At 38.1% G+C, this 26,383-nt stretch overlaps 1 protein-coding gene across 1 annotated transcript in view; it reads right to left on the minus strand.

Annotated features, from left to right (window-relative positions):
* STAC (SH3 and cysteine rich domain) overlaps positions 1-26,383 on the minus strand; it is a 378,751-nt gene that overhangs the window by 137,047 nt on the left and 215,321 nt on the right. Inside the window, exons 3-5 of the mRNA XM_077491753.1 lie at positions 23,616-23,716; positions 19,592-19,673; positions 12,675-12,790 (exon numbers count right to left, since the gene is read on the minus strand). Of these exons, the coding sequence (XP_077347879.1) occupies positions 12,675-12,790; positions 19,592-19,673; positions 23,616-23,716 (299 nt within the window). The remainder of the gene's footprint in view (positions 1-12,674; positions 12,791-19,591; positions 19,674-23,615; positions 23,717-26,383) is intronic.

Below are 26,383 nucleotides of genomic sequence, written 5' to 3' on the forward strand. Positions count from 1 at the left end.
TTTGACCAAATTTCCTGTGCCCTTGTAGGTCACACATCCCCAAAACATCAGCGATCCACTTCCATGTTTCACAGTAGGAATGGTGTACCTTTCATAATAGTCCTTGTTGACTCCTCACCAAATGTAGCATTTATGGTTGTGGCCTAAAACCTCAACTTTGGTCTCATCACTCCAAATCACTTTGTGCCAGAAGGTTTGAGGCTTGTCTCTGTGCTGTTTGGAATATTGTAAACAAGATACTTTGTGGTATGTGTGTAGTATGGCTTTCTTCTGGTGACTCGACCATGCAGCCCATCTTTCTTCAAGTGCCTCCTTATTGTACATCTTGAAACAGCCACACTACATTTTTTCAGAGAGTCCTGTATTTCACCTTAAGTTATTTGTGATATTTTTTTCTTTACACCTCAAACTATTTTCCTGGCAGTTGTGGAGGAAATTTTAGTTGGTCTACCTGACCGTGGTTTGGCTTCAACAGAACCCCTCATTTTCCACTTCTTGTTTAGAGTTTGAACACTGCTGATTGGCATTCTCAATTCCTTGGATATGTTTTCATATCCCTTTCCTGCTTTCCTGTTTTATATAGTTCAACTACCTTTCAGATACCTTGCCAATTCTTTTGCTTTCCCCATGACTCAGAAACCAGAAACGTCAGTGCAGCACTGGATGAAATATGCAAGGGTCTGTCAGGAGTCCAGAGACTCCTTGACCTTTTATACACATACACTAATTACAAGCAAACAGATCACAGGTGAGGATGGTTACCTTTAATAGCCATTCAAACCTCTTTGTGTCAACTTGTGTACATGTTATTAGGCCAAACTCACCAGGGTAGGTAAACTTTTGATCGGGGTCATTTGGGTAGTTTCTGTTGCCATTATGATTTAAAAAGAGTAAAGTCTGTTGATTAATAATAAATTGCTTCAGCTAAACACTAACCACGAGTAAAAGAAAAGTTTTTGTATTATCATTTGTATTCTCTGAAAAATGGCCAAGAAATCATAAATTCTGCCAGAGTATGTAAACTTATGAGCACAACTGTATATTTCTTTAGTAAATTAGACCCATAAAGAAGGTAGTAAGAGTCATACATGGTTTACTTTAAATGCTCTGAAGAAGACACATGGTCACACTGGACAAAAAGTGGTTTCATCTTAAACATTACTATTAGAGCAGTGACAATGTGAATCTCCATTTCCCAGGTAGTGGAATCATCTCAGAGAGTTGATACATTTGAAAAATTTACAGATGCCTTCCAAAGCTAGCACAGTATAATGGGTATGGCAATTCTTAGTACTCAAACTGATACACACATTCAGTGTTCCACCTACCTAATTAATAGGTCAAAAAGGGTGAAACAATACTAACATAAGGGGATTGGATACTCTCAAAAACGTTAGAGTAAATAAAAAACAAATTGAAAAAAGGGGGAGAAGGAGAGGATGGGAGCTCACGGTATAGAGATTAAATTACAAACTTGAAATAAAAATCTGTAATTGCTCAACCAACCCAACAGTAGCACATATCTATGGAACTTCACTCACCATACAAACATGATTAGCAAAAAGATTTATTGGTGTCAAAGATAAGGAAAAGACATTAAAAAACATCATACTTACATTAGTATTAAAGCTATAAAAGCTAAAAATAAAAGGACCATCTCTGGACATGTGGTGCAATTCCACCCAAGTTGTAGGAGTTGTAAAAATGCTGTAATACAGCTGGGATGATATACCCAGGTCTAAACAACCAATGAAAAGTGACCCAAATGTTAAATCAAGGGAGGATGAATGAAGTCAAACCACAAAGTGGAAGCTATGAGATGATATCAATGGTTCTCCCAATCTGCATTTGAAATATTGTGGACAAGTAGATGATTGTATTGAGGTGAAAGGTATCTGTGAAGAAATGGGGGAGCATTGCTAGGTAACAGTGGTCAAGAGGAGGTGTACAAGTGGAATGGTAATGAATATGTGTCCAATAAAGTGATGTATGGCTCACTGGAACCATAAGAACATATTCCTCCTTGACCTTCCTCTCACTGTACCAATCAGAGTCCCTATGAGTACTCACTCTCACACCTCAAATAAAACAGCAGAAGAGTTGCAGAAAACTGAAGAAGTAATATTTTCCAGAAAGTAATAGTCCTTTTCCCTAGAAAGGTAAATGTATTGGTACTTATCAGCTTGTGATCAAGTCCACAGATCCAGCATCCTGGGGTAAGTTCCTCCCTTGTCTTCGAAAACAGCAGTCTTGCAAAGTATGTGGAACCATATATGGGTCAAAGACAGGTAGTCCAGAGATGGGTCATGTTGGACTGACCGGTTTCACCGATCCCTGACGGCTGTATCAGAGGCTGGTTGCCAATGCAATCTCCTCACCATGTAAAGCATCCAGGCTTTAAATGGACGTCAATGAATGTGTCCGTGTGTGCCACTTCCTGCTTCCTGTTTGCATAGCACACCCCTCTGCAAACATGACAGTCTCTTCCTCCCTCATCATGAAAGAGGAAGGGGTTGGGTGCATGCGGAAGACGTGGAGCAAAGCACTGCTAATACTTCCTTAATACATTTCAGTCTCCCCCAGAGAATTATTAGGAATATTAGAAGAAAGCAGCACAAAATATAGTAAAGTCCACATTAAGCTCAGTAGGAAAACCACAACATGGCGATGGGGATACTTTCTTATACAATTGACATCCACAAAAATTGTATAAACATGTACTGCAACCACATTGTACACAATAAATGAAGTTCTATGAAAAAAATAAAATAAAAAAATGTAATTATGCATTCAAATAATTCATAATAGTTAGTATTGTTGCCTAGGCGACACTGAATCCACCCTTGTCTGAGAATCCTCCAAGAAAAGGGACAAAAGTTAAACTGTCATTCAAGCCAGACGACTTAGTAGCCTCCAACTCCCATATCCAATGCGACTCATGTTGGATAACAATCTGATCAAAGTTGCCCCCCTCCTTCTATCCTGGGGGGCTTCTCCAAGGACCCAACACTAAAGGCAACGGGGATCCCTATCATGTTTAAGACATACATGTCTTCAGGTGGTTTGTGTCTACTTCATAAATGTGTTCCAAAAACCGTTTAAGTATGGGTTTGATGGTCTTTCCCACGTAAAAAGCGTCACAAGAGCACACAATGAAATAAATGACCCCCATTGTGTTACAGTTGTCCCTCTGTCTGCACACAAGACGTCTCCCTGTTGGTAACCGTAATGAGACACCCTCTATAACATAGGGGCAAAAATCGCAGCTACCAAAGCAGGCCATACCTCCATGCACCATGTACAGTGTGGGGGGGGGGGGGGGGGTCTAAGAAATATCACTGTGTACTAAAAGGTCTTTAGGGGAATGGCCTGTCTGTATACCAACCAAGGATCCTGAGAGACAAATTTGCCCACTGAATTATCCTCCTTCTATAAATGCCAGTATATTGAGCAAATATCCCTAACTTTATTTGCCTGTTTACCTGTATATTGTATGCTCAGTCTCGTGGGTCCCTGCCCCTAGTCCTGTTCCTCCCTCCGTTGAAAGATAAGGGATTCTCTATTGCTGTCCTTTGCTCTATGATAAGCCTTACTAAACCATTTTTGGTTTTACCCTCTTGAGTGAAATCTCTCTCTTAGGACCACGGTTTCCTTCTCAAGGTCCTGTTTATTTGTACAATTCTGGTGGGCTCTTAGATACTGTCCCACCGTTATATTTTTGATCAATGTTTTTGGATGAAAACTATCTGTGTGTAGCAAACTATTAACAGCAGTTTTTTTTCCTATACAATTTGGTCCAAAGTGACCATCCTTGTCCAGGAAAATTGGCAAGGCCAAAAAGGTTACTTTTTCCTTATGAAATTCCAATGTGAAGTTCAAATTCTAGGGGTTGACACCCAAAGTGTCCATAAAAGTTCGCACTTCCTCCTCATTACCAGACTACAACATGAGGACCTCATCGATGTACCTGTACCAGGACAAAGTCCTGGAGAGACACAACAACGAATGCCATTGCTCCCAATCACCCAAGTAGATATTAGCATAGACCTTGGGTCTGACAATAGTACTTGCCATCAAATTGGAATTTATTATTTTGTAACAGAAACTCCAGTAATTCCACAATAAGCATGCTGTGGGCTCTTTTGTTCAATGGTCTGCTGTCCAAGATTTTCTTAATGGTTTGTAAACCTTTTTCATTGGGGTATAGAGGAATAAAGGGCCTCAATGTCCAGTGTAACTAAAAGAAAGTTGGTATTTCAGGTGTTCCATGATAGAAAGAAGGCTAGTACTCCCTTAGGACCCTTGGGTGACTGGTCGAGTTTGCCCAGGCGTGAATGTCAATCTTCTAGAGATCTGATAGATCTATGAGAGGAGGGACACATGGACCAACATGAAGAAGAGAGGTAGATTCTGCAGAACTTATGCTCAATTTAGTGGATACAATCATCTATTTGTCCACAATATTTCAAATGCAGATTGAGAGAACCACTGATTTCATCTTATAGCTTCCACTTTTTGATTTGACTTCATTCATCCTCCCTTTCTGAATTTCAATTCAACCTTGATTTAACATTTGGGTCACTCTTCATAGGTCGTTTAGACCTGGGGATATCATCCCAGCTGTATTAGAAAATTTTTACAACTCTTGTCACTTGGGTGGAATTGCACCACCTATCCAGAGATGGTCCTTTTGTTTTTATAGCTTTAATGCTAATGTATGTATGATGTTTTTTAATGTATTTTTCTTATCTTTGACACCAATACATCTTTTTTACTAATCATGTTTGTATGGTGAGTGAAGTTTCATAGATATGTGCTACCGTAGGGTTGGTTGAGCTATTACAGGTTTTTATTTCAAGTTTGTCATTTAAACTGGATGGACCTGTGTTCACCCCCTATTAAAACATGCAGGTTTTCTTAAATTAAATGTAAAAAAAAAAAATGATATGTATCTGTTTCTTGCCTAGCTGAAGTGATAATGATATATCCTATTTGTAAATAAAGTGCACTCTGTCCTCAATATAGTTATTTGGTAAAATAATTTTATTATTAGTAACAAACACTTAGTTTTTATGTAAATAATCCACTTTATTTAGTAGCATACAAATTGAATACAATTAAAAATACATTAAGGCAGCTGTAAAATATCTATGCCTATCCTAAAACAAGATTAGGTAAGGTACGCTAAAGAAAAAGCTTTCTCAATAAATAGAAAGAAGGAAAAAAAATCAACAAAGAAACATATAGAAAATCACAACTGAAAGATCTACTTTCAAACCCAGGGATAATCAATCACAAATACGGAAAGAGAAAAGAAGTTGAAAGAATGAAAAAAAGCTAAGTATATTTAGTGCAACAGATGACAACAACTTAAATACAGTGTTTGTGTATTATAAAAAGGTAATATCATTGGGCAAAAAGGGGATCCCCCTGAGGAAGACACGTGATAAGCCCTGTGTCGTCACATGTAGGGGAGGGGCCAGAACGGTGGAGGAGCTTGGATTCATGCTTGTTTGTACAAGCTGCTGACACATACACATTTGGAAGTAATTTGGAGAGGAATCCTATGCTTAATGCTTTTATAGTTTGGTGTGCTGGAAGCACCTAAAATGTGTAAGTACCCCAATGTTATGTTTCCTAAAAAATAATTAAAACTAGTGATAATGCAATATCCAGCCTCTTTCTTGTTTTAAAATTGAGGAAAACTTCTCTGGATTTTCCTGTGTAATCCTGCTGAGAGAGTTTCACTTAAAGCCCAGGAGTGTTCAACTGCTTATGTCCAAACCAACTTAAGTGTGCGGTCACACTGTTGGAGGTGGGCGCATTCACATGAGGGGGGGGGGGGAGAGAAGCACATGTGTGAAGTCACCCTCTTCTGATCATGATTATCATCACTAGTCACTTTTTGGACAATAATACCCCAATTTGCACTTTTGTCTCTGTGGAATGATGAAAATTGGGAGAAGAAATCTCTTTTTTTGAACACTTGATATTAAGGAATAATAGTAAATTTATTTTACTGTGAGCTTGCTTGTTACACAAAATTTTTTTTTTTAATGTTCATAGTTGCACTATCTATGCATTTCTAAGGTACAGTATCACACAGCACTGCATTTTTTTGTTTTTTTTATATATGTTTTCACAGATTATGGGATTGGGATCAATGCTTAGCAGCTGTAAATTTGCACTTTGTTTCACAGGAATTGTTATACCACACCCGACGCTAGGTTGTAAGCTCAGGTTACTTTATACCTGACGCTGATTGCAGTTTTAGGTTGCTCTAGAGTAGCTCACAAGATTTATATATTTTTACAAAATTATAGTTAGCTTATTATTATTTTTTATTAAAACACACACAAAAAAACACCAAACTAGCGCTGTCCCCATAAACAACACACTAACTATAACAGTCTAGTGTATAAAAAAGTCTGCATAAAAAAGTTCTCTTAGCTCTAGGTGCTGCAGCTCTCTCAAGAATCCACAGGGTGGTGGACTTTATCTGAAATGTACAAAGAAAAGAGAGCGCAAGACTGCCCTATTGCAATACTGCTTTATGGCAAAGATGCAGATTCAAGTTAAAAGGGTTACACTCACAAACAAGGATCAGAGGGTCGCATGTACAGCAAAGCAGATGTCTTCTCTCCTGGCCAGAATGAATGGATAGCCTCCCAAAAACGAGTGGTATGGCTGGGGGATGTGTCAGAGCGAACTCCGTTTCCTCATTGTGTCAAGCTGTGTTTGCTGTTTAATACTCGTATGGTCCCACCAGAGCGGCGTGACGTCACACGTGGCTGTACAAGGAAGACCAGAGTGAGTAAAGTAACTCCTCCCAACTAGCAGAACAGTTGCCACGACTTGTACGGCCACAAGTGACATCATGCTGCCCCTGTGGGACCATGCAAGTATTAAACATTAAACACAGCTTGACACAATAAGGAAATGGAGTTCGCTCTGACACATCCCCCAGCCATACCACTCATTTTTGGGAGGCTCTCCATTCATTCAGGCCAGGAGAGGAGACATCTGCTTTGTTGTACATGCAACCCTCTGATCCTTGTTTGTGAGTGTAATCCTTTTAACTTGAATCTGCATCTTTGCCAGAAAACAGTATTACACTAGGCAGTCTTGCTCTCTCTTTTTGTTGTACATTTCTTATTTTTTTTATTGATTGAATAAAATGAAATAAACACTTCACAACTTTTCTAGAGTATTAGAATAAATTGGTTTCTGTACTTTTAGTGGAAAGCATATTTTTTATACATTTCAGCTTTTCCTTTTAGATATTGATTTATTGGACATAGAGGCAGACCATAAAAGCGATGGATCAATAGGAATGTATGGGGGCAGCAGGATGCAGGCAATTTTAAAGTTTTGTAAACCCAAAAATAAAAAATAAAATAAAAAATATGCCTCTTTAAAGTATTGCTGTTAGTTTTTTTAATAACGTTATTGTAATTGTGGTGGCAGTGCTTCTTGATTACTTGGTTGATACTACGAGCTCCTGTCTTCCTTTTAATAAACTGGCCATCCTAGCATGGAAGCTGTGAGTACCTTGGAAGCCTTGCTGTGGGGACATCATTGCTGCATCCTGCTGGCGGCATCACAAATACAATTGGATGTCTGATCACATGCAAGATAAACAAGCAAGTGTGGCACCGCCTTAAGATACACCAGAATTACCTGGGATTCTTTGGGAACTGACTATTTTCAGACCTGGTGGTCTATATAGACACGTGTGACTCTGTAATAGGGTCCATCTTGTTTCTGGTGGTGAAGCCCGTGGTTACACTGGATTTTAGAGATGAATTTGTCTTTTTACACATGGTGATTCCTGGATGAAAAGATTTGGATTCATACTACCTTCACATTAACTGAGAGCCAGCTGCCGGTCCAGGCTCCTGGGTGGATCCTGACCATTTGGTCGCAATCTTTCCCCAGTCTGGACCGGCTCTATGATGTCAGCAGACAGCAGGCTAAACAAACTACACTCCTGTGATTCACAGGAGAGGTAGAGCCAAACAAGCTTTGGCTGTACTTTTCCTTTAATGATAACAACACCATTAATGGAGCATATCAAGTAAATTACTGATCAGATATTATGCTACCTGGATAAAAAATGTAATTACATGATTAGCAATATAGTCAACATTGCATAATGGCCTTCTTTTCAATGAACGGATGCTCAAATGACACCAGCAGGTTTAGCATATTTAGCCTTAATGTATAGAGAAGTCAGTTTGACTGGCCAAATCTACCAATATATGGCCAATTTACGGTAGCTAGAGAAACCTTAAAAGATGACCAGTTGCTAGCCAGCTGCTTTAAGAAAAAATTAGCGTTTGTATTCCCCTATCCCAAATTTTTTAAGGGTGCTATAGGCCCTACTTGGGTCCTGAGGGTTACAAATGCTACTACCAACAATCCTTTACCTGCTTTTGTGCAAAAACAGTCATTTTTTCAGAAAGGAAAAGAAAACAGTAAACAAGTAACAGAAAAATATAGAGTGACAGCACACAAATAAGAACTAAATACAGAAAAAGGAGTTAAACACAAATTTTAAAAACAGGGAATACAGAAAAACAGGAACTTTACTATCCTAATTTACTAAATATGCTTTCTAAAAAACAAAAATGGCCTAATTAGCTCAATGAGTTCCCAATTTGCTGACAGTGAACTCAGAGCACTCTGTTTATCCCTACTGGTCAGCTGTTGCAGGGTTACTATATATCAAGTCAGATCCCTTCAAAGTATTCTACCATCTTATAAGATTTGTATTAAAGGTGGTTCTCATCTCTTTCGTGTTTTAATGGTTATCATTACTTATCATGCTTATCACTACACAACATACAACATAAAACAGGAATCACAAAAAACAAAAACTTGGTAAAAACATGAAAAGATCTATTTTAAAATCCAACCAAATAACAATTAATCTAACACCTATTCCCACCATAGATCACAAACCAACATGCCTTCTGGAAACAATATTAAATAAGCATGTAGGGCTCAATCATTTCACAACTTTAAGCATATACTTAAAGCGTAATGTTACATTGATAAAGCCAGACGTCAAACATCTAAATTGTCCATAGAGGAACTCAAAAATAATATTTTCAAATAATTACAAACAAGACTTATAAAATATGTCTGAATGAAATCACAATTATAATCTGCAATGCAATTTCAACCACATTTTTTTTGTTTAATTTCTAATTCAAACATGTGATCTTAAACAACACACCTATTAGTGTTAAAAAAAAAAAAAAATTACCTGCATTAGATATGTCATTACATTTCTCATATGAGCTAATGCTCTATTGTGTAGATATTAAAGGTAAAAATTGCAAAATAGTTGCGGCAAGGACTTCCCACTTTAAAGTATATTTTCACACATGCAGACAAATTTAACCCCCCCCCCCCCCCCCCCCCCCAATAGAAATGTTGTTGTGTGTTCCTTTTCAGACAGCATACCTAACAAAAAAAAACACTTGTTTCTTTGGAGAACATATTCATACACAGGACTCTATGGACAGCTTGCATTGTTTAAAATAACTTGCAATGTGCTTTAGGGACACCATAAGGCTAGACTGGATTGAAAGTGCACTAACATACAATTTATCAGTTTTTCAGAACAAGTAATTTCTAATTTTATGTAAGTTATGCTACGTGAAAAGGAGCATGTAACAAACATAAAGAAGATGTTATTCCACTTTGGCTGCAAAGGTGAAAATACACGTTAAAAGTAATGGTGTCAGTGTCTCTTTCAAATGGGCAGCCATACTCTGGGACTTCAAGTAACAACCATAAATAAACTAGGATATATTGATGTAGCTTAGCACAACAATGAATAAGATAATCATGGCAACAGATTTATAAAAAATGATTTCCAAAATCTGTTTGCCAAAAACTGTTGCAATCCATCATTAGCTTATCAACTTATGTGTTGTACCACATTGCCAAGCTAAGACAACAACCTATAACTAACAGCAGATCCAAGAATTAATCCATACCGTGGGGCAAAGGACAAGTCAATTTATGCTTCAGCCACATTTACACTTTTTATGGTGTGTTAGAAAACTGTCAAAAGCAGAAGAGCGTGTATCCACAGAAGGATGCCTTTAGCATGATTATTGTTTATCTATGTACACACTAGAGTGACACAAAATAAATATTGCAGTATTGTACAGATTTTAGCACTATAACTATCACCATGTATATAATCTGGATGACTGTGGATATACATAGTGTATATATACAGAATATAGATATATACATAGATATATATATATACACATATACATTTGCCTATTTCAGTTGAATAATATATATATACAGTATATATAGATAGATATCTATATATATACATAGATATATCTATATCTATCTATCTATCTATCTATCTATCTATCTATCTATCTATCTATCTATCTATCTATATATATATATATATATATATAGATAGATAGATAGATAGATAGATATCTATCTATATATACTGTATATATATATTATTCAACTGAAATAGGCAAATGTTAACTAACTACAGAAAACAGACAAAACTAGCTAGCTGGGCATTGGATAACACATATCAAAGTAAGTTTTTTAAGCATTATAAAGCAAATTGTCTACTTGATGCAAGCTAACTTTGGTTAATATCAATTCATTTCTGTGCAAAATCCTACACATTTCTTCAAATGCACATGCATAATAGCAATTACACCCTACTCCATTAACTGCGCTGTAGTATGTTCCTTGGTAGTTAATTGAATCAAAGCTGCAGATGCATTTTAAATCCACTATACGTAAAGAACGACTAAAGGGTTTTGCACGACAGCCTAAACAAGTACCAAATCCAGTTACTGTGTGATGTACAGTATATGTCTCATAAAGTAATTGAAAACGTATTTTACCTGCCCTCACTGAGCCAAATCATCTTTCAGTTGCACATGCTTCCCTCCCAGACACTGCAAATCACAGAGGGAGAGTTTCAGCAGCAGAGTAGGAGCTGCCAATGTGGCTGAGTCTGATTGACAATCTACAGGTTTGTGAATGAACAGTAACAAGGCTGATAGGTACACCTTTTTTTAATATACAACTATTCTTAGGCAGTGCTTGCTATAACATGTAAAAAATCTAATTTGTTTTTTAATAAATCAAAAGCAACTTACTGTGAATACCAGTGAAATATAGATCTAAGCACATATAATTCACATTTGTGCCAAAATATTAAAGTGACAGTGCAAAAAGTCTTTTTAAAACTGTGCAATCTTGTGCTTTTGGTGTCTGATTCCCAGGGTGAACGTTCTACCTTATGCTGAAAGTTGGCACACCACACTCGCCAGATGTCAATGAACCCCTTACTGTACAGCAAGGGAAATCATGAGGGCTTGTAGGTTCTTAGGGTTCTTACTCCTACGTGTAGTAATCCCAAAGTTATTCCCAGAGTTTAATGGTCAAAAATGAAATAAAAAACGGAGAGACAGCCTCTCATAGTGTAAAATGCTTAGTTGTATTTATAAAAAGTATGTTTAAAAAAAAAAAAAAATGATATATATATATATATATATATATATATATATATATATATATATATATATATATATATATATATAAAAAAACACAACTAATGCAGTAATACTATATTAAAAATGGCCAGCTGTAACAATCCAAAGATGGACATCGCCTGTGACCTGATGTGCTTTCCACTCATGAGACCGGAAGTGATGCATGCGTAACGAGTTTCTCCATCAATCAGCAACATCTTCAGAAACACCTTTTTTTTTAACCCTGCTGTAGCGCAAGCAGGCACAGCGTGCATGAGTGTAGTAGCCCTGCTCTGAATCCAGAAGCAGTGCAGCATTATTTCCATGCCATCACAGAAAGCTACATTAGGTGGACATCACTGCCAGACTTAACAGATTTTTGTGTGGCTTTGCAAGGGAACTAAAAGAAAATTGTAAGTGTATATGCACTTATAAATAAGTGCTGCAACAAATATACAGTATGTGTTTTTTTTAATGTGAGGCAATATTGTTCTACTTTATTAGGTTCATTCAGGTTGAGATGTGAAACTGGATTATATTATCATTATTGTTTTGTGGTTGATGGAACTCACTGCAAATAAGCCTGAGTTAAAATAAGGCATGGTTACCCACTTGATAACTGCAGAGGCTGTTTCACAGGGCATATGGACTATATAAGTTTAGAACTTCAATCTTTAGAAATCTAAGACATATAGATTCTCAATGCACAATTCAAAATTACATTTTACACAACTTTCTTCAGAAGATATCTTATTGATTTTAAGTTTGGCTGACTTCAAAATACAACAAAACACACTAAAGGTCAAACGGGTACAGGGCCCAGGCCAGTGAAAAAGTACCTTTCAATCTCCTAGAATTTATTTTCTTGTCCAGTATGTTATTATTTAAAGCTGGAAACACCAAAACACAAACAATCACTAATACAAAAATCTATTTTTTTTCAATAATCCTGATTTTATATAAATTCAGTTAATTTAGCATACTAAAAATATAGATTATATTCTGATACCAAGAAGCTCTACAAAAATGACTGAATTCTGGTGTATAAAGACTGTGTTCCAAAAGAACCCTCACTAACATAATGAATGACATGCAGTAATAAAAATGACATTAATTTAAACAAAGAATTACAGAGCTCCGATTTGGTGAGTCAGATCCACTTCCAGAACTGCTCTTCTTGGTCTTCTGTGCCAAAGAAGTCCCAAACCGAAGTGCTTCATATACAGGATCGACTTTGTTTCCACATGCTGGAAAATACAAGTTTGAAATAAATTAGACAGTTGCTGTTTAAATATAAAAAGCACATTTACCTTAGAATGATGATTTAGTGTGATGAGTATATTATGACTCACTGTGGAGGTTGAATAGACAAAAGAAAAAAACAAGTACAACTGCTGATTTCTCTTATTGTCTGTCTTTTGTTAATTTTAGAATGATACATTTATTCAACCAAGGTTAAAAACGGGCTAGAGACCTAAATGCTAACTTGAATATGCTTTTGCATATACGGTAATCGTTTTTTTTTTATATATTATTTCTACACAAATTGCACCTAAAAATGTTCCTAAATCATAATTTGATCTTTATCAACGTCACGATAATACATCAAAAGCATTATTACTTAACCGCTTCCCACCTGGTCACTGTACATAAACAGCTGGGTAGGAGTTTCCCTGTTCTGAGTGGACATGCCTGAATGCCGCTAACGCCCCATTCACACCTGAGCAAAGCATTTTCAGGCAGAAAATTGTGCGTTTTTCCCCGCGATTGTGAAGCGGTTTTTACCGCAATTTTTGCAGCGGTTTTTACCACGTTTTGCCGCGATTTTGTGCAGGGCAAAAGGTCACCAATGTAAAAAGAAGAAAAACGCCTAAATCTGCCTGATTCGAGTGACAAAAAAGGGTCCAGAACTTTGAGCTTCAGGCGTTCGGCTTCAGGCGACTTGGAGTGTAGATGTGAGCCATCTCCATTGAGAATAATAGATTTTTTTCCCCTCCAGCATTTTGTAGCTTCAGACTTCAAACTACAAAATGTTCAGGTATGAATGGGGCCTTAGAATGGGTGCCCATGTGTGGCCACTCAATCCTGTGATGGCTGTGATCCTCGGATACAGCCCATCACAGCTCGAGATCTGGGCGCTGTGATTGGCCCTCCCGATCACGTGATGGCTGCATCTAATCACAGCCTTTACAGTGTAAATAGAGGCACGTGACTCTCTGTGTCAGTTCTCCCTGCTGAGCCCGGTTGGGGGGGGGGGGTGGAGCCTGTGCTGACAGCTCTCTGTGTAAGTGATGACTTTATGTAGAGAGCTAGACACAGTACAACAAGCACCACTGTCCTTGTCCAATGAACATCTGTCCAAGTGTCCCCATGAACATTTGTATCAGTGCACAAAACATCTGTCAGTTTCCCCTCAACATCTGTACCAGTGCAGAAAACATCTATCACAGTGTCCCATCAACATCTGTACCAGTGCACAAAACATTTGTCACAGTGTCCCATCAACATCTGTACCAGTGCACAAAACATCTGTCACAGTATCTTATCAACTTCTGTACAAATGCACAAAAACATCCGCAATAGTGTTCCATTGCAACATCGACATCTGTCAGTGTCCGCCATTGGATGATCAACATCTGTCAAAGTGTACAAGTGCACAAAAACTTCTTTCATTGTACCAGTGTCCCACCAATAAATAAATAAAAAAGTATAAAGTGCCCCTGTCCCCCCATGCTCACGTGCAAAAGGGAACGCACACGTTGGTCTCATATACATACACAGCGATCTTTCCACACATGTGAGGTATTGCCGTGATCATCAGAGCAAGAGCAATTATTCTAGCACCAGACCTCCTGTGTAACTCTGAACTAGTAACCAAGATAGGGTTAATACAGTGTAGCCTATGGAGATTTTTAAATATCGAAGTATGGAACCATTATATTATTTTGCGTTAATCAAAAAGGGCTGGCAACTCAGATCCTCTTGAATAAAAGTCCTTTATTGGTTACATGGGTACACAGGTACAGGCTATATGGCGACACATTTTGGCTAAGAAGCCTTCATCAAAGCTTTGATGTAGGCTTCTTAGCCGAAACGCATCAGTGTATAGCCTGTACCCATGTACCCATGTAACCAATAAAGGACTTTTATTCAAGAGCATCCGAGTTGCCAGCCCTTTTTTATTCAAGTACTCTATAACTTCACACAGACCAAATAATATACACTCACTGATATGGGTTATTTCTACTAAAGAAATGTAGCCGTATAACTTCTGGTCAAAATGTATTACAAAAATTACATATTTGTAAAATCATTTAACAGAAACTAAGAAAAGGATTTTTTTTTTCATTTGTAGTGCAAAAAATTAAAAACCTAGTGATAATTAAATATCACTAGCTCTATTTGTGTGAAAAAAAACGATACAAATTTCATATGGGTACAGTGTTGCATAACTGAGTAATTATCATTCAAAGAGCAACAGCACGGAAAGCTGAGAATTGGCCTGGGCAGGAAGGGGGTTAAAGTGTCCAGTATTGAAGTGGTTAACAAATCCCACACCCACTTTCTCACTTAGCCACATCTTTAATAAACAGTAGTATCATACCCTTAGAGTAACATTGCCCTTTATAGTAAGCTTAGAACAATTAGACATGATCATACTGTTATTTTTCTCTATTGCCCTCCAAAGTTCTACTATCTAAGTTCTTTTCACTCTTTCCCTCTCTGCAGCACTTTCCCATACAATTCATAGAAAGCCATTCGCTATCTATGGAGATTCCACAGAATAGAGACCTTGTTTCCTATTGTGAATCATAGTGTTAGGGGGCCTGAATAAGCCATAATACTAAAATAATAAACTGCTGTTGTTTTACAGTGAACCAAGATTATAATAGTTTGTATGAACAAACCCTGACCTGGTGTCAACCATAACAGCATAATTAATTAGGATTTTTGTTATTGTGCATAAAGAAAAGAAAAAACAAAGAGGGTTTGTTTGTTACATGTTGTCTTAATTCAGCTTTGAATGAATGCATGTCTAAAGACTAAAAAAAGTGTGGCATCTAAAAGGGCAAATATGCACAATGTAATAACAGATGTAATGCACTACCTTAAGTTTGTAATAGCCTGCCTCCCATAAATGAAACAGCTAAGGTTAAAATGCTAATCGTGGAGATTGGAAATAAAGATTTAGCAACTAAATGGAAAATGTAAAAAATACTCTTGTAGATAATTTACTTATGGCAACTAAATTTCAATAAAAGGATTTCAATATGGCTAAATAGAAAAAAATTAGCTATGATTAAGCATAAGAACCAGGGATGGAATTTTAATTTGATGCACTTAGGAAAACCGGGCATGTTGAAGGACATTAAATACTGGCTAACAGTAAGTTAATCTACTCCACTAAGTGAAAATCAGCAGCTGCAAAAGCACATGAAATTTAGAGACATAAAAATAGAGTAAAAATATGTAATGCAAGTATAGTGCTATCCTCGTAAAAGTCAAAGTTCAATTAATTTGAAAAGGGTAAAGGATATCCCATTTATCATGAAAGGTTAGAAAAACAGGTCCTGTTTAGTTTAGGAAAAAAGACTAATAATCAAAATATTATGTTTAAATAAATCCAAGATAACTATAAAGATTTGACAGATGAACGTTTTATTCCAAGGTTTGTACAAAAAAATATAAATCAGTTATGTATGGAAGAAAGTGGAGAAATTGGCTCTTTACAGTAAGAAGGAGATAAAATTAACTTTTAATCTTTATTTTCTCGCAAACAACTCTGTCCTCAGCTGGTCACCAATCGTTTTTGAGTTTTAACTAATGTTTTTAGGGGCATAGGATCTCAGAGCCTTGAAGAAAATTCTAAACCCTCTTACCCAGGGGCCGCCATCAGGGGGGTACAGGCAGTTCTGAAGTAAGGGGCCCGAGTGTCCCAAGGGGCCTGGCTAGCCAGGGCCTGCTCCACCTACAGCACAGCAGCACATGAAATCTATCAATTGCACCGCTGCAGCGTCCAGCCGCTATAGAGAAAGAACCCTCCTTTTACTAGCACCCCCCCCCCCTCCGTACAGAAGAAGTGGAGAAAGCTATTACTTAGATCAAGCCTGAGCCTCCGCCAGCTGATGCCTTTCTAACCAACAACCTCCTCATTGAGGCCAGAGCACTAGCTCCTCTTCCTTCCCTGCTGGGGTGGAGCCGGCTGGCTGCTGCTAGGTTAGTTTACACCGTGATTATCCGGGACAAGGCTAGGGGGTGTGGTCAGCTCGTTGGTGCATTGACCCAGCCCTATCAGGTGCATGAATTGCAGATAGATTTCAGAGAGCAGCGTGGAGCGTCAGTCACAAAAGTTGCATGTGTGTGCTGCTGTGCCCCCTGTGCTGTCTTTGTATATTAGGATTTCATGTAATCTCCTTCTCCTTTGATGGGACACCTGAGGGCCACAGCTAACAAGCTGGCATGATTGAGTTGTATTGTGGAAAATGGATGAGGATAACTCTGAGTGAAGATGAGTTACATTGTGGAGAGCCTATTCACTATGTATCTCATCCCCACCCAGAGTCATTCTCATCCATTTTCAAAATGCAACTCAATCATCTTCCCCACCCAGCACCATCCATCCCTCTCCACAATGCATCCCAATCCTCACCCAGTACCATCCATTCATCCCTCTCCACAATGCAATCCATCCCCATCCCTACCCAGCACAATCCATCCATCCCTCTCCACAATGCAACCCCATCCCCACCCAGCACCATCCATCCATTCATCCATCTCCACAATGCATCCCCATCCCCACCCAGCACCATCCATCTCCAAAATGCATCCTCACCCAGCACCATCCATCCATCCCTCTCCACAATGCATCCTCACCCAGTACCATTCATCCATCCCTCTCCACAATGCAACCCCATCCAGCACCATACATCCATCCATCCAGCTCCACAATGCAACCCCATCCCCAGCCAGCACCATCCATCCCTCCCCACAATGCATCCACGCCACGCCAATGTAATACACTTTTCATAGATTAAGGATTCGGTGGGACGGCCAGTGGGAGGCCCTGGGGAATTTTGGTAGTCAGGCCCCGAGGGGGGCCCAGGCCTAAAGTGGTGTAAGGGTCCCCAAAATTTCTAATGGCTGCCCTGCTCTTACCCCTTCCTCCACCAGAGCGAAATACTGGATGTTAAACATTGCAGTTTTGTAGTCAGTAAAGAAAATAGTAGTAGCAATAATTATAATAAACCTAATGTTATTTTATATTATGACATAATTGTTAGGGGTCCTGCATACAATAAATCAATAATCCTAATACAAACTTCTTTAACCACTTTATCCACTTCCTGACCAGTCAATTTTTTGTGATACAGCACTGCGTCGCTTTAACTGACAAGTGCACGACCGCGTGCACGAAATCATGTACAGGTATGTGATTTTGCACACCCAGGCCACTCTGTCCCAGTAAATGTACATAGGGCTGTCCGTAAGCGGTTAAATTGTTGCTTTGTTTGCAGGACTACAGACCTCAGCTGTCTTGTCAGTATTTAGGTGAACTCTCCTTACTTAATAGTTTACAGGGATCAGAGACAACTACAACCTCTCCAACACTTAACCCAGTACATACAGTACTGAATCTGTAATATCTGTGCGTACACGCACACACACCCTCCCTAATGGACCTCTTCTTTTAACCCATGGCATAGACTGCTATGACTACAGTTAGGCCACTGTTATGGCTATAGTTAGGCCTAATAAGAATATTTTTGAGAGGCAAGATTGGAATTGTTGGAATTTGTGAGAGGTTGAGCTTAATGGAAGTTAAATTACAAATGTAAATAAGCAACAAAGCTCAAACAAATCAATCTATATATTTTTTAAAGGCCGAATCCTGACCGCCATCCTACTAGTAAGCAGCTGCCTTAGGTATAGTAAGTGGGGGGAAGTGGGGCACTATGCACAGAGCAGGACATACCACATATAACCACTTATTATTAGTGGTTATAGTTTTAGATAAGCTTGAAACTAGTATGCAGTAACATTTTAGGTAATTGCAAGTACAAAAGCATTCGTAATTGAGTTATGAATCAGACACAAATTAGGATGCTATCCCATACAATACAATTATCTCATAACAGCACAAATGTTACATGCTTACAGTGTATGGACAACTTGCTACCAGCAAGATCCTGCAAAAAAAAAAATACACCCTTGAGCATGAACCCTTACTCAGTAATGCTCAAAGCACATTTTAGAACTTATTTATGCAGAATAGTTAGCATTTTTTGTTCACAATGATAGTACACTGGTCTGGCTATTTAATTTAAATATCTTCTGTTTAATATATAAGGCATTTTTAAGATTTTATTTTCACTGGTATTTTACATATGTGAATTTTTTTGGAATTTTTTTTACATATAAATATGTCTTTTAAACATATTTATGTTAAACACAAATACTATCCATTCTATGTGCATTTGCTATAGCACAATGACTGCAAATAACCCTCTCCAAGAGATGAAACAACATCCGGGTTAATGCATTTTTTAACTGTTGGCATTCAAGTAAAGGTCATAAAAAGACTGCCGTTGCTAGGGGAAACAGCATACATCCATCTGATAAAAGTGGTCTGACTTCACAGCTATGCTCAGCTCAATATACACAACACAGAAAAACCAGAGTCCACTTTTGCAGTGAAGTAAACCAGAGTTTTATGGAAGAAGATGCAGTGTTTACTCATACGGCTCTGGTAAAGCTCTGCCATCCAAAGATGGTATTCAATAAAATCTTTTCACCTTGTAGAGGCTTATTAAGCTAGATTTCCTAAGGAGCTCTTTAATCTCCCTACCTGTACTTTGTACTTCAGCAAATTGCATGTACTGATGTACTTTTCTGTGTGTGTTGCATAAACATATTCAGTTCATAAAAAAAACCCCCAAAAAAAAACTATTTGTTCTAAAAAATATACTGCAAAAAAAAATCCTGAATTGGAACTGGTGATTTATTATGTAAAACAAAAGTTTTTATTTGTAGTTTATGTCAATACTTACCAATAGGCATTACTTCTTTGATGCATCCAAACTGTTCATGAATAAGTAAAGGAGAACTATAGTAGCGTCGAAAACCTTTTGGCTACATAGTGCCATTAATGGAAAAAAAAGAAAGCAAGTAAAATAAAGGTCAGTTACCTATCAGACAAATACTACTTACACCAAAGTACATATAACATAATATTAATAAAAATAATATTACAAGGTAAATATTCATTTTACAGTGTGAACTAGGAATAAAAAGGGAAATGACTCAATAAACATGTTAATAAGAACATTTTGTTATTGAGTGAAACCACACACTACCAAGCATCCAGTTCCATGTGGCATGCAGCCACTGTATGCACCACTGTGGAAGATCCAGGTGCACAATATAAGTTGCAAGATCCTTTAACTACAATGTAGTAGGGCTGATTTACACTAGCATCCCGAATTTGTTTTTTCAGAAGAAGTTATCTGGGAAGTATACTTTTGTGTTTCCTAGATCACTTTCCTTGCATTTAAAAATGTCTGTTTTAAAGCAGGTTTAGCCAGAACACACGTTTTGAGTTTCTAATCAGATGTTAGACGCACAAGTGTTATTTTCTCTAAATGCTGTCAAAATAACTACACCTTAAAGCGGGGAAAAAAAAAATTTAAAGTCAGCACAAATACTGTAGCTGCTGACTTTTAATATATGGAAACTTACCTGTCCAGGGAGCCTGCAATGTCGCCACCCAAAGCCGATCTTCTGATCTTCTGACCGACTCACGGGTGCTACCGTCACTATTTCTGGTAATGGAACCGGCAAGTGAAGACTTTCGGCTTCACGTCTGGTTTCCTACTGCGCATGTGTGAGTCGTGCTGCGTGCTCTGAATGGTCCCTGCTGCCTTCTGGGACCTGTGTGTCTCCCAGAAGACATCAGGGTGGGGAACGGACATGGTGTAGTTCTATGCACGGAAGTGGGAGCAAATACCTGGATTTGACAGGTATCTGTTCCCCCCTCTCCCCTGAAAGGTGCCAAATGTGACATGGGGGGGGGAGTTCCTATAAGTGGAAGTTTAATTTCTGGGTAGAACTCCGCTTTAACTCAGGTAAACACATTGGAGCAATTCACAAATGTTTACCATATGCGATAAGGGTATCATGTTACTCATTTGCCTAAATTATCGCATACGTTAAACGAAATCCAGTTCACAAAATAATAATGATTATGTGGTATTTACCTAGTAAAAAAAAAAAGTGCAGCTAAAAACAGCATAAAAAGCTCTTAAGTCCAATTCACAAACTGACCAGAGCATTAAAAAGCATGCCTTAATTACCACCAGGGTTTTGCTGGTGGTATCACATGCGGCATTTGTAAAAAAAAAAAACAGCCTGGGGGTCGTAGGGTCCACCCCAGTCCATACAGACCAAGCATGCATGTCCCTGATGTCACAAGCGGCAGGGTCACCAGGTGATGTAGCCAGGTGGCCCCTCCCGGTTTTTAAATTTTTTTAGGTCTTCTGGGCAGCATCGCGGGACACAAAAAACATTTTTGATAAAAGAATTGTCAAAAACTGTCTGTGTTTTTATTACCTTGTGACACTTTTTTGGTGAATGGGCAGGGGTACGATGTACCTGATACTCATTCACATGGGGGACCCTTTCCCAAGGGGGGCTTGCAGATTCTGATTAGCCTCCTGCCTGCAGACCTCCACATCCACCAGGCACGGTTGTGGGGATGAAGCCCTTGTCCCAATCAACATGGGGACAAGGTGCTTTGGGGCAGAGGGGGCTCAGCCCACCCCCTATATTGAGGGCATGTAGCCTAGTAGGGTTTGGGGGGGCACTTGCTCCCCCCCCTTCCTATCCTGCCTGGCTGCATGCCTGGATAAGTGTCTGGCTCCTTAGCGACCAACTCAATGAGATAAATTACCGCATTAACTAATGCGGTAATTACTGCTAAATCAAGCAAATACTGAATTCGTTATTTAACTACAAATTCTTAGTGAATTGAAGACTTGCAAGATTGTTACCATATGTGGTATTTTACTGCATAAGATTAGCTGTTATTTAACTCTTAGTGAACTGACTCCTAAGTGGGAATGGCACTACTGAAAAATAATAATTGTGACCATCGCTGGCACCACTTTTTTCAGGGCACCAAGTATTAAAAGTACCCATATATGGCACCACTTTACCAAGTGTCACTGTACATATTGGTGAAGAACCATCAGATTTGGGTGGCTTCATCGTCCTCAGTATAAATGGTATTGGAAGTGGACGTGCACAAGTAAAACAGAAAATCGTGGCAGGCATAGCAGGGTTATGGTGAAAAACTACACATGCTTCTCAGATTGTCAATTTTGAAAAGGACAACAACTACAGGGTTTGATTTACGAAAACGGGAGAGTGCAAAATCTTCTACAGCTGTGAATGGTGACCAATCAGTTTCTAACTTCAGCTTGTTCAACTACAGTGGTAGTAAAGTTTCCAAAGAAAGCACACTATGAAAGACTTACCTTGGAACAAAGCCCTCAGCGCTGCTCTGTCACCACTGCAGAGGCTTCCATCTTTACCCAGTCTTCCTTTCAGGTTTGCGGGCTGTGGCTGCTTGAATGGCTTGCACATGGAAGTCACTGCTTGAGGCACAGGGCTCTGGAGGAATGGCACGGGCATGCCGTTTCTTCAGAGTGCATGTGCCAGTGATTTCACTGGCTGCTGCTCCCTAGCATATCTCCTAAAAGGTGTATGTTTAGTAGATGCTCATTTAACCTTTGGGTAAGCTTTATTATAAGCTTACCTTATAAGCTTACCTGTAGGTTAAAATAATAATTCAGAGTTTACTACCACTTTAAGGTTTGCTAAAATAAACCTGGAAGCTGACTTGTTTCTATGCATAGCTGCACCAGATTTTGCACTCTCCAGTTCTAGTAAATTAACCCCCTGAAGATGACGCTGCTTCAACATATTGCATATGGAATACTGATCCATCTTTTCAAAGCCTGTCAATTCACAGGGTCAAGACAGAGTAAAATAACATTAACATATGTTTGATTAGATTGAGTAGCAACGTGTAATATTTTTAAATTGCATTAGGAAAAGTTTGGGGTGAATAAAAAAACAAACAAACGTACATACTGATCTCCATGCTGAAGCATTGGTCTGATGCTGAAGCTGTCCCATGCTGGCTCTAGGCCTAAGAACTGAGTAATCACACGACCATTGATCTTCAGTTCTAAAGTAGCCCTGAGCTCACTGGAGTGCTGGGTTGATGAGGTAGCAGGAGCAGATAGCTTTAGCTCTCAGCCACGCACTGAATTCAGCTGTCAATCAGGCAGCTGGGCAGATCCTGACAATATGGTCTGGGTCCTTCCTGGAGTGGCTTGGCTGTCGGCTGACCCTGTGTCGCACTAATGCAAAAGTAAATGCATTCCTGTGACCCAGAGGAGAATTATGACAAAAGAAGCTTTGGCCATACCTTTCTTGTAATAATGTTTCAGTTAGATTGAATGCTAACATGTGCATTTAATTTTTTTATATAAAACAAAAAGTAATCCAGCACAAAAAATTGTTAACACTTTCTATAATTTCAGTTCTGAGCAAAATGCCATCTAAATGTTTGACACTGTTTTTCCAGCATTAGGCAGCACCCCTAGCCTAGCACAGTGGAACCATTATTTTAATTACCTTTTTTATGTACAGTATCCCTTACATTTCTTAAAAGTACATTTTCAGCATAAAGACGCTTTTTCATATTGTTCCCCAAAAATTACTTATTTTTTGAGCTAATATACGATTGCTGTGATAAAGCCAGTAGCTTTTTTTTAAAGTATTGACTGCAGGTAATAACATTTGTTGTGTTTAGAATAGTAACAACTCCTTTTATTTTGAGACATTTTTTAAAAATAAAGACCGTTTTCTTTTTTTTGTTATAACATTACTACATTTTCGAACAAAATGTATAGCCCTTTTATGTTTTCTACAAAAATAACAATATAAAAAAGTGATGTATTTTAACATTTAATCGAGGTTACCCTCAAGGTTCATGTATTTACTTACCAGTTTTCCCATGCAGCGCTGAGAAGCGATGGTCTCCATGCATTTGTGATGAATGCTCATTTTACAAGCTTTGCATCGCAGGCCATGCTTTGTATTAGTCCCTGTCAATGAACACAGAATTGAATTAGCCCAAATCAATAGTTTCCATGCAACTGACAAGCTACCTTTCAGAAAGCTTGACCGGCTAAGTATACCTAGATATTTAAACTGGATTTATGACTATTCCAGCACTTTCTGCATTCTTCAAGATACCTAGCTGTAGGTGGTGTTTACATAACATCAATTCATTCCACATACAGTACATTCTGTGAGAATAAAGACCTAGACAATGTATTACAACATAAATACAAAACTTCTATATGTATTTATACACTGTTCTGTCATATTTTTTTAGGGGATTTCTAAAACCTTTGGAATACCATAACCTTATAAAATTATGCATTTTAACAATACATTATCATTTTACAAATGCAATAGTTGTGCCAGCTCTAATAACAGCAATAATCAAGAACCTTTTAAAAGTAGCGTTTACAATAACAAAAAACGTTTAATAAATTACTCTTTGATTTTAATTTCTTAATTAGATTACCTTACAGCTAACTTGCACCTTTGTCAGCAAAAAATTTAAAATGTATCCTCCAGGTCTATTCTAATATTTTTCAATATTATCTAGTTAATACCTCAAGTAACATAAAGAGAGAAAACAAATAATAAACTCCCACCATTGGGGGAAGAAAGCACTCTAACACTCTGTAAGTGCACCCCACACTGTTCATGCAAATTAAGTGTGTTTTACTAAATATACTGAATAAACTATACGTAGCTTAAGGATTGGCTTGGAGCTTCTCTCTTCTCTCGTTGTCTTTTTTCCCACAGTGACCGGGTCCCCCAGCCCTCACCTGAAGCAGCCTCGCTCCCTCTGCAGCACCTATTCAGAGACTCTAATCTATAGGGGTTCACCCCCCAGAACTTTAAATTCCACTACGCTTTTATCATACACTTTATTATCTTTATTATCTTTTCTATTTTGGTTTTTGTTTTCTATTTTTTTATTTTATTTACTTGTAAGCATTTTCAGTGTTGCACTTTCATGTATTAGCATGCAGATGCATGCCTTCTTATTTAATCTCAATCACCAGATGGTCTGGTGCTGAATATTATACCAATCTTGTGTATGTGTTTCTTCCAGAAATAAAAACCCCACAACTGAGGTAATTGACTAGTCAACAAGAGGGTGTGAATCAATTGTAAAAACTAGAATAAAAAAAAAACTGACTGAGGCTCAGCCACTTTATATGAAAATGATATTACAAGATCCAAGGATGGAGGGACTTGAAGGACAACTTGGCACAATATACATACATTAACACTTTTATTATATATAAGAAAAACTAAAATAAATTGAAGAAAAACCACACAAGATAAAAAATTGGCCAATGTATAAGTAAAAACTTAACCCCAAGCAGTTTCTCCAAGAGAGACACCCCTAAAGACAACCAAGGTGGGTTTTCAGTTATGAATGGTATGCACAGGGCTTTTTTTTCTCAGAGAATGGGTGCCCCCCTTTCTGAGCCACACCTTTTCTCCACCCCTACCCACCTCTGAGCACCACTCCTTGGTTCCATCCCCTACCCACCTGCAAGTACTGACCTTTTAGACAATACAGAACCAAGTATCAATGTGTGGTGCTAAGTAATCCATAAGGAATTTGGTAATTATAACAAGAAAAGCAGTAAAATAGAACCCATGCAGCCAGTAACAATAGAGCCCCTGCCAGAAACAATAGAGCTGGCAGCAACAATAGACCCCCCCACCACAAAAAATTCCCCCCAGCAACAATAGACTCCCAGCAGCAACAGCAGATCTCCCCACAGCCAGCATCAATAGATTCTCCAGCAGCCAGAAACAATAGACCCCTCCCTCAACAGTAGATCTCTACCAGCAACAACTGACTCCCCAGTATTATAAGACCCACCCCCAGCAACAGTTGGTCTTCCACTAGCAACAATACACTTCCTCAGAAACAATAGACCCCCATGCAAAAATAGATCCTCTTGAGGCCTTAAAGCAGACATTCCCCTCTTGGGTGGAACTCGGCTTTAAACTTATACAGAAACATACATAACATTTACCATTATTACTGGCTCCAAAATACCAATGTGAAGCAACAAAATAACACAAGGATAAAATAAGCATTCAGGATATAGCCTTTGTTAAAATCTATATTTATTGTCAGCTGCAAAAATGTATTCAATAATTCCAATAAAATGTGCCAACTATCCATGATCCTCTCAAATGCTAAACACAACAACATATAAAGTAATGTATTTGCTTTAATAGTACAGAACTCAAATTGCACAGCCTTTGGGAAATAGAGGGCTAGATCGTTTAAAGTAATAATTCACACTACTGTAAAACATCCAAGTAAATGTTTTCTGTTCTGTTAATTAACATGCATTCAATCATCTAAATGAAAATCTGAGTATATAAAATTTACTGAAAGTACTTAGTATGCAATAAATGGACCAGTTCAAAGTAATTCATGGAACAAAAAAAAATGCTTTAATAGTGTATTTCAAATATGTGTGTAATTAACCGTAATTTCCCAGTTTTAACCTCTTTCTCACTATAAACATTTGTCCAACACACAAAAATTGACCATATTCTTAACTGTAGTAACCCATCATAATCAATTAAATTCCTGCCTTGATCTGATGTCATCTGACTACAGTAGACTGAATTTTGATTAGCCACTATGAATTTGTGTA

This window comes from Lithobates pipiens, unplaced genomic scaffold, assembly GCF_037356315.1.
Source record: "Lithobates pipiens isolate NorthernLeopardFrog02 unplaced genomic scaffold, aLitPip1_a1.2 Scaffold_19, whole genome shotgun sequence".
Taxonomy (NCBI): Eukaryota; Metazoa; Chordata; class Amphibia; order Anura; family Ranidae; genus Lithobates; species Lithobates pipiens.